At 46.3% G+C, this 10,031-nt stretch overlaps 1 protein-coding gene across 1 annotated transcript; it reads right to left on the reverse strand.

Annotated features, from left to right (window-relative positions):
- Positions 1-338: 338 nt before the first annotated feature.
- Positions 339-2,015, reverse strand: LOC311180793 (glycerol kinase-like; the record flags this gene model as incomplete). Its single annotated transcript, XM_084248757.1, has 1 exon — positions 339-2,015. The coding sequence occupies exon 1, from the start codon at positions 1,998-2,000 to the stop codon at positions 339-341; it is 1,662 nt and encodes a 553-aa protein (XP_084104883.1). The 5' UTR covers positions 2,001-2,015.
- Between the last annotated feature and the right edge of the window lie 8,016 nt (positions 2,016-10,031).

Consider the following 10,031-nt stretch of genomic DNA (forward strand, 5'->3'; position numbering starts at 1 on the left):
AATATGTTTGATGAAAGATTCCAATGGACAGGATCCGAATGCTTCCTAGATCTTAGAGAGAACTGGGCCAGAAGTGATAGCAACAGAGGGGTCAGCCTGAAAGGTGGCTGGTCCAATCTTAACTGTTAATGTTAAAAAACACACCAAATGTTTCTATAGCATTCTTTCTCCTGCATTTTCTTTATTTCAAGCCACAGGTCTACTTGGAGGGTCATGCAGCAAGTGGCTTAAAAATAAAATCAGTCTATGAACAGTGTCATCACATTAAAAGACATAATCGCTGAATTCTCTCGTTAGGTAAAAAGCTTGCATCTTTTGAATCCATGAGCTGGTATTACTTATGGGATACCTGAGATGTACCTTGCTCCGATTAACATTACCATGCTACTCACTATAAAAAAGCCCAAGGGCAGACTACAGAAGATACTAGGGTCTCCAGTTTCTGAAGACTGAGTTGTAACCCAGCCCATTGACTTTATCACAGCTTTCTTCCATGTAGAATAACGAATTTCACTTTCCTCAGCGTTGATCTGGGGTTCAAACTGTTCCATCGTGACAGCCGACAAATCCTCTGGTTCAAGACTCCAAACGCCAACCCCTTCTGCAGCTCCAGCCGCCATGGCAGCCCCCAGGGCTGTGGTTTCTGACATTGAGGGCTTCACTACTGGGATATACAGAATATCTGCTTGTAGCTGCATGAGAATCTTGTTGATGGTCATTCCTCCGTCTACCTGCAGATGACTGAGTGGGATTCCACAGTCACGGTTCATGGCATCCAAAATCTCTCGGGTTTGGAAACAAACAGCTTCTAATGCAGCGAAAGCAATGTGGCATTTATTGGTAAACTGAGTGAGCCCACAGATGATCCCTCTCGCACTGGGCTCCCAATAAGGTGCATACAACCCTGAAAACGCTGGCACGAAATAGCAGCCGTAAGAGGTTCCTGCTTCTTTAGCAAGTGTTTCAATTTCCTCTGAGGTCTTTATAATTCCAAGATTGTCTCTTAACCAGCGAACAACAGCGCCGGCTATGGCTACAGAGCCTTCTAGTGCATAATAGACTGGTTTGTCTCTGCCAAGTTTGTAAGCCACTGTGGTCAAAAGGCCGTGTTCAGAAAATACACACTTTCGGCCTGTATTACATAGTAAGAAACAGCCTGTTCCGTACGTGTTTTTGGCTTGTCCATCTTGGAAACACATTTGTCCCACCAATGCAGCAGACTGATCCCCCAAACACCCAGATATTGGGACACCTTCCAAGGCTCCAGCTTTCATTAGGCCATAGATCTCAGAACAACTCCGGACATTTGGAAGAACTTTCATTGGAATTTCAAAAAACTCACAGAGCTCTTTATCCCATTCCAAAGAATGAATGTTGAAAAGCATCGTCCTGCTTGCATTAGTTACATCTGTACAGTGGACACCTCCGTTGGCTCCTCCTGTCAAACACCAGATAAGCCACGAATCAACGGTCCCAAAAAGAGCTCGATCTTCTTCCACAGCCTTTTGAACTTTCCTCACATTGTCAAGCAGCCAACGAAGTTTCACCGCACTGAAGTAAGTGCTAAGTGGAAGGCCTGTCTTGGACTTGACAAAGTTATTATTTCCTGGAATTCTTTTACTGAGCATCTCAACGGTAGACTGCGTTCTTAGATCAAGCCATACCACAGCGTTGTAGAGCGGTTCTCCGGTCAGCTTGTCCCAGACTACCGTGGTTTCCCTCTGGTTACTAACACCAATAGCTTTAATGTTGGAAATCTCAATATCGAGCTGTCCAAGTTTCTCACAAGTTTTCTCTATACACTCATAGACAGACTGCAGAATTTCCTTAGGATCTTGTTCTACCCATCCTTCTTTTGGAAACTCTTGTTTTATTTCTACTTGATGATGACTAAGTAGTTCGGCTGTTTTTGAATTGAAAACCAAAAAGCGGGTCGAGCAGGTGCCTTGGTCCACTGCCCCCACCAAGGGCGCCAAAACTGTTTTCTTCGTGGCTGCCATGAAACCAGCTTCGAGTGGACAGGGCGGTCTGTCGCTGCCCGTTTCCTGGGCGACGGCGGCGGGCGGGGGGGGGGGGGGGGGGGAGGGGCGAGCGGCTCGTCTGGAGGGGGAGGGTCTTTGCCCACCCCAGGGCCATTTCTGAGCTTCCAACAGGCGCACGGATTCTCTGCAGTTCAACACCACCAGCTTCACTGTGATTTTTGTTTCAAGGCTAGAGGATGCGATTGACTTTGGGGATTTCAGAAACCAATGATTTGGCTCCCAAATTATTAAAAAACGAAGGCTGTGTCAGTTCCCACTGCAAGGCTGCCCACTGCAAGTCCCTAGCCAACTGCTTCCTCCCCAATCTTTCCCTGGCACAGGAAATGGCTCCATCACTCACAGCAGTGCTAGCCAAATTCTGGTCATTCTTGATGCTTCTGTTTCTTCAACACCCTTCGATCTATAGCAAATCCCTTTAATTTTCAAGGTCCATCTAGAATATACCACTTCTCTCCATTTCTTCCACTACCACTCTAGACAAAGTCATTGTGATTTCTTACTCCTCTTCCTGCTCTACTCTTGCCTACTCTATCTAGCCTGTACTTTCCACAGAAGGCAAATCCTATCATGTCACACTCCCTATTTAAAATCCTCTAGCATTAAAAAAAAAAAAATCCGCCAGTGTACTACTATACTGAGTAAGGAGGAGATGTCCCAAATTTTTTACTCTGGTGTGCAAGACCTATGTGATCTGGCCTGCCTTCCCTTCTACCGTCACCCTTCTCTTTTGACCTTAAAATAAAATTTCATTCTAACTTGCTGGACATCCTGAGAAGAAATAAATGTCTGATTTTTGTTTCTGCCATCTTGCTGGGTGTCCATTGATTCATTTATAAAAAATTAAGCTGGGGGTGGCATGAGAGCTAGGTTGAATTGCCTCCAATGATCATTTTTAGCAGGTAATCTATGGGGAGAAAGCAATAGGAATTCTTTTTCACTGCTGCCACTTAGGCTAGGACAGCCCTGACTGGCCCAGGAAGGCCAGGTTTTCTACGAATGCGTATCTGAGTACAGACTCTGACATTTGCTGTTCCCTTCTGGAGACAAAGCTAAGGACTTTCCCTTTAGGAACTCCCCCTTTCTGGGAATGGGTAGAGAACAAGAGTGGGGTGAACACTAGCTTATAGAAGAAAGAGTGGGTGAGCAATTTGGGCAATCCTTGGTCTGTAGAAGAGAGGTGTTTGGTGTTGGGCTTATAGCAGGCAAAGGCTCAGCATCTGATGTCTGTTGTGCCAACTGACTGTCCTTCCTCCTATCCCAGCACATGCATCCCGCCCTTTCAGGGAGTGCAGCTCCCCCTCCATTTGTTAGGGATTTCACTTAGTGACCAGCCTCCTAGGAGATGAAATCCCCCAGGGAGAAGCTGGGGGTGCCCACAATCCTTCAAGCATTCCAAAACTTTGAAAATGTCTTTATTTTACTGGCTTCTGACCAAACCAAAACAATGACTGGGCAAGACTGACGGAGGGAGGCAGGAAGAAGGGAAGCCATTATTAAAAGTGCAGTGATGTAATTCCCCAAGGACTGACAGAAAAATTGAGAACAGAGGAAGAAGAAAAGGCCTGACTGCATCTAAAGGTTTTAGATTCCAAGTGTCAAAATCCCAAAGTGCGGACACTGGGCTTCACAGGAACCCGGCCCCTACTAAGCCACAAACCAGCTGTGTGACTTATTTGACAGTTTTCTCATCTCTGAATTAAACAGGTTGTGACTGGCCCCTTCCCTCCAGGCCAGGCCTCCTACCAACAGGGTGGACTGAGTGCATCTTCCCACCCACCAGCAGAGGGCAGCACAGGCTTTTTGCTGTGACCACTGCAGGGGAACAGTTTCTAATGAATCTCTCCAAGCTTTAGTCTTCAGACCCACCACACAGCCTCAGCATGGAGAGGCCACTTCAGTAGCCACCACAGCTCCCCTCATTACTTACAGGAAGCTTCTAGCTTCCTGTTCTCAGGAACATCACTTAAGGAAGTAGATTCTGGCTAGAATTCTGCTTAGGAGAAAGAATCCATGAAGGCTTCAGCAACACGGGGCATGGGAAAGTGATGAGCTATCCTTTTCTTTCTTTCTTTTTTTTTTTAAACATGAACCTTTGACTTCTCAATTCAAAACAATCCTCATGCTAACGTTGACATATCTTGGGAAGACCTGTGCTGAACATCTTGGGGGTTCCTATCCATCACACCCTAATGAGGTTTTGGAAAATTTTAGAAATCTTCCTGGAAGTGGAAATAAGACTCATCCAGGTGAAGAACTTCACTAGCCTGGACCTGGTGTTCAGTGCTGGAGACATTTGGAGGTCCTGGAGAGGTTGGGTTTCCAGTATCTATGAAGAACCTGATCTAGACAGTTTTCAACACTACCTGCACATTAGAATCACCTGAGGAGTTTTTTAAAAGTTACACTCAAGCCCCCCACTTGAATTCTAATATGCCTTTGGAGCAAAAACCACTGGACTACGAGAAAGAAAGTTGAGGTTGGTGACAGACTCAGGTCTCCTTTCCAGTCCTCATGGACAGCACCCGTGGACCAGCACCCCTGGACCAGATACATCAGTTTATGGGTCCATTGAGTGGACATCATATCTGCACTGAGCTCACCTGTTCACTTCATTGATGTTTATTGAACATCTACTGTCATTTCCGATGGCCGCTCTACAAATTACCACAAATTGGTGATTGAAAACAACAGAAATTAATTCTTTCACAGATGAGTAGTGCCCATCTCCTTATCTCCACTGTGGATCATTCACTGGCTAACCTGTGTACCAGTGAGTTCTATAACATGCTAAGGGTCATTTATCACCCAAAAAGTCAGGTGCAGACTACCCCAGAAGTTGATTTGGAGGATAGTTTTGAAATTCCTTCTTTTTTTTTTTTTTTTTGTGGGAACCTTGCTGGAGGCCAGGGTATGAACCGGCGCTGCAGAGGCTGCAGGCAGCCTCGCAGCCCAGTGCTCAACTGCTGCACCACCAGGGGAGGCCCTGAAATTCCTTCTGAAGAAATATGCTTAAGCCTCTCTGAAATCTCATCTGCCCCTTCCCCTACCACCCACTTGAAATAATTCAATACATAGAAATATTGATGTTTCCAGGGTCTCAAACCTCAGGACAATAGATGGCAATGGCTTTAGGTGCACACAGCCACAAAGGAGTGCTGAGGGTAGTGACAGCACCCTGCAGTGCCAAGGTTGCCAGATGCAGGATTGCATGCAAGTTCAGGGTGGGCCACTTGTGTTGCAACTTCCCCTAGACCTCAGCTGGAAAAAAAGGATGCACCTAGTCTGTCACAAGGCGGGGGAGTTCTGCAGGGTGTCAACTGGATAGGAGGCCAGTTGACCCTGGGACAACATGGGTTTGTATGGGTCTGCTTGTAGGCGGAATTTCTTGAGTAATGTGGGGCCTGCAGAGATGGAAGGATTGGCACACCTGGGCATTATGGCATCCCTGGGGTGAGGGGGGTATCAGCACCCCTAACTCCCACATTGTTCAAAGGTCAACTTTACTTGGCAAACTCTGAAGCCACACACATATTTAAGCCCTGGGTAGTCATCAGGTGGTAATCGCTGTCCATTTGGTCTAGATGGAGCGCTGCTGATCGAGGAGTGGTGTGTGAGTCATGATGTGGGAGGAGGGCAGGGTCTGGATCACGAAAGCCCCCAGGGGGTTGGGAACTTCTGCTGCAATAGGAGTCGCTGAATGATTACGGAGCAAATGCACAGTCTACCCTTCTGTTTTAGGAAGACCACCCCCTGGTGGAGAATGGATTGGAAATATAAGGCCAAGATGAAGGCAGGGAGACTTGCTAGAATTACGGTGCCCTGTAGTAAAGAAGGGCCAGTGGAGTTACAGATAAGGGCCTAGATTTGAAAGATATTGGAAGAGGTAGAATATACTGGAATTTGCTTTTCAGGGAGAATGCTAAAAAGTCACAAAAACAGAGAGATCCAGGAAACAAATACTACCGTATTCTACCAATACTCATTCTTCCTAAGACTTTTCACATCCCTCTTACCTTTATTTCTCTAGACTGAGAAGTTACAATCACTTGCATAAAAAATAAGTTTCTGAAAGGACTGTCTTCTTCACTCGCCACCCCCAGCCCAACGCAGCCTTGCAATCCCACCTCCTCCAGGTTCACCTACTCACAAGCCAATTTCCCATCTCTGCTAATGGCACCAGTCACTGCTCATCATGTTTCTTTTCTAGCTAGTTATTAGATTCTACCAATACGCATTCTTCCAAAGACTTTTCAGATCCCTCTTACCTTTATTTCTACTGCTGAAAATCTGGGTCCTTCATCTTTGACCGAAATCTGACAGAGTTTCACAATAGCTATATAATTAATTGACCTCTTAATTTCGTATTTCTATCCTCTACCAATTGGCAAGGTAAGCTTGCTAAAATGCAAATCCCCATCTGTTACTCCTCTGCTAAAAATCCTCTTTGCTTTCAGGACAACATTCCACTTTCTTAGCCTGGAATGTAAGGCTTTGACTGTCTGGCTCCCTGCCCAATCCAATGCTATAATCACACTGCCCTCCCTTTCTCCCACCCTGAACCAAGGGGTCTGGTTCTTCCAGCTGGAAAGGTCTTTATCAGGGTCTTTTGGGTTTCTGCCATTTTCAAATGCTTCTACCCCCATCACCTTCTCTCTGAGTTTTGCGTCATCCTTGTTATTGTCCCCCAGCTGTCTGCCTATCCTTTCCTGTTAGAGCTGCTCCCCCATGACTGCCTGGCACATGTGACTGTGTGGGGCTGTCTCCTCTCTGACCTTGTTTTTGTTTTTTGGGTTTTTTTTGCATTTTTATTTTATTTTATTATTTTAAAAGATTTATTTATTTATTTATGCATACAAGAGCTGGGGTGTAGGCCAGAGGTGGGGGGGGGGGGTGGATAAGAGGATTCACCAGAAACAGAGTGGGGAACAGAACAGGCACACTGACTGAAGTACACTGCTGAGGGGAGCAGTGGGGTGAGTTAGGAGAGGTCTGCTGTGCCATGTGGGTTGCTCCCTGGCTGGCTGGGGATTGAACTCACACTGCAGTGGCATAGGTTGCATCTTAACCATTGTGCCACCAGGGAGGCCCCTCTCTGACCTTGTGAAGGGCAGATCCCCAGCAATGGGTATGGGGTCAAGCATTATAAGGCCACAGCTTGCTTAGTCTAGTTCACAGCTACCTCCTAGGAGGTGAGGGGCCCAGCAGGCAATAACATATTGAGTGAGAGAGTGAAGGAGTATCTACTGACCAAAACACAATGGCCACCAGAGACTACCACTATGGGGTGTATCCCACCCACCAAGCCTCCATAGCAAAAGTAAAGAGGGTTGTGGGGAGATTGTGAGCCTGTGTGTGTGTAAACTGGCCCAACTGTCAAAAAGGCTGCCAACTGCAGCATGGTGTAAACCATCACTGTCCAAGAACTTTCTTTCTTTTTTTAAAGATTTATTTATTTATTTATACAAGCACTGGGTATAGTCAGAAGTGCGGGAGGGTGAGAGAATTCACCAGAGCCAGAGCAGGGAACAGAACGGGCAGACCGACGAAGAAATACACTGGTGAGGGAGCAGCGGGTGGCAGGAGAGGTCTGCGTGCCATGTGGGACCCTCCCCGGCAGCCAGGGATCAAACTGGCGCTGCAGAGTCTGCGGGCAGCTTTGCAGCCCAGTGCTCAACCACTGAGCCACCAGGAGAGGCCCTAAGAACTTACTTGATGCAGGAAATGTTCTGTCTCTCCACTATCCAATATGGTAGCCGCAAGCTGCCGGGAGCCTCTGAGCACTTGACATGTGGTTAGTGTGCTGAGGATCTGAATTTCAATTTCTCTTTAATTTTAATTAACTAAAATGCAAATGGCTGCACATGGCCAGTCACTATCACAGGACAGTGCAATGACTGTGTTAATCTTAAAATGCCAGAGCAGAACCACGGAAGGTTGAATTGAGACTTTTATATAGCAGTGATGAATCACCGGCTTGGATCTGAGTGGAAATAATAATAAAGAGAAAATGTGTCTAGTTACCAGTGTGAATTTGTCCAACTCATGTGACTCCAGGACGACAAACTAGTGCTTCCTACCAGACAGGATGTCAGCCTAATGCACAGTTCATGCACCAGCTTTATATTTCTCTACCTCCTCCTATCAGTCCTCGGCCTCCACAGGAAGGGATTGCATTTTGCAATGACTAATGCATGAGGGCTAATAGGGAAGCGGATGCGTGCAGGGTGAAAGAGTCATCAAAAACTCTGAAATGAATGTAAACAGATGTATAATTTACAATAGGGACCCAAATCTTTCACTTTCTCTGGGGTATTTTTTAGAGAGTCCATGGACGGAGGCCAGTTATTTCTAACCAAGTGTTAGCTCTCTCCTAAGTTTACTTTCTTTCTCTCCCTTGGGCTTTTGTTCTTCTCTGGCTCAGCCTCAATTAGTCAACATGAAGTCATTAGCTCTGTCTCCTCTGAGAGGCCGGCGTGTCCTCAGGTGTCCTGTGTCGGAGGGACTCACGTGGCTCCCTGGGCAGCGCGTGCTCCTTTCCTTGGATGCAGGGCTGTTTCATACCCTTTAACATTAACCCCGGAGCTGGGATCGGCTTTCTTGGCTAAAGGGCACTGGCAGCGCGGTTCCTGCAAGCTGCTGGTACTCCTGTAAGCTGCAGATGTTTTACATTCTTTGGGACCAAGATCCTTGTGCAAGTGTTTTGAAAACTACCCTTGCACTGGAGCAACTTCCTTCAGGAATGTCTCACATGTAAAAAGGATCAGGGTTTCTCTCAGTTGAAAATATCTGGATGCATATAAACAAATCCTGGGGTTCTGTTAGGTCTGCGATAGCAAAGAGAGGGCTTTGCAAAATGTTTCACATTCTTCTAGGTCTGCTGTACATTCAAGGTGATTCCCTAAAACATAAATTTTATCTTCTTTTACCTAGTTAAAAGAAATTTCATAAAAATAACAACAACAATAACTTGAAAACCAGAGAAAGGAGCAAGACTGGGTCTAGACTGAAAATTCAGTGTCCTTGGGGTCCCCATCAGGAGGGAAATCTCAGACCTTCAGCAAGGTGGCCTCAGCTTGGTCTTCTCATCTCCCTCAGCACAGCAGTGATTCAGGTACAGATGCCTGGAGTGCTTAATGCTCCAATGGACGAAGAATAACACATGTGCCAGCCACATAGCCCTGGAGGGTAGAACCCCAAAGCCAATTTGAGGATATTCAACCTGCCAGACTTCCTCTTCCCAAATGTCAAGAGATTTGGGAAAAAAAAAAACAACTCATCCTTTCCTTACATTCTTTTTTTTTTAAAAGATTTATTTATTTATGCATACAAGAACTGGGGTACAGGCCAGAGGTGTGAGGGGTGAGAGGATTCACCAGAGACAGAGGGCCACAGAACAGGCAGATTGACTGAAATATACTACTGAGGGGAGCAGCAGGCGAGTCAGGAGAGGTCTGCTGTGCCAAGTGGATATCTCCCTGGCCAGGATCAAACCCGCGCTGCAGTGGCTGCGGTAAGCTTCATAGGTTGCGTCTTAACCCTTTGTGCCACCAGGGAGGCCCCCTTCCTTATATTCTGAAACACTAAAGGCCAATGCAAGGCCCTCGGTGAAGAAATGGACCAACAATCAAATCTAAACCCTGCTAAGAATGGACAATAGTCAAACATCCTGTTTATAGGAGGAAGCAGAAGTTGGAAGCAGCAGCTCCCCTGGGTCTCCAATCTGGAAAGATTTGTTTCCTTCCTTTCAAACACAGCCAGGTCTCCTGTAGTTTCTAAGCTCCTCCTGCGCTCAGCCCCCACTTGTGTTTTCTTATAACCCAAGACTCAAACTTGAAAGCTGTGTTTTTTCTGCTAACCCCTGAGGGCTTCAGGGAGGAGGTGAGGAGCAAGGTGAGCCAATGTCTGCTCTCATTTCTAAGGGGCCTGGAGGCCTGGTTTTAACTGTTTTTTTCTGTGGCAGCAAATGATTTGACTTTTGTTTCTTTCATA

The sequence above is a fragment of the Talpa europaea genome, assembly GCF_964194135.1.
Source record: "Talpa europaea genome assembly, chromosome: 12".
NCBI classification, from domain to species: Eukaryota; Metazoa; Chordata; class Mammalia; order Eulipotyphla; family Talpidae; genus Talpa; species Talpa europaea.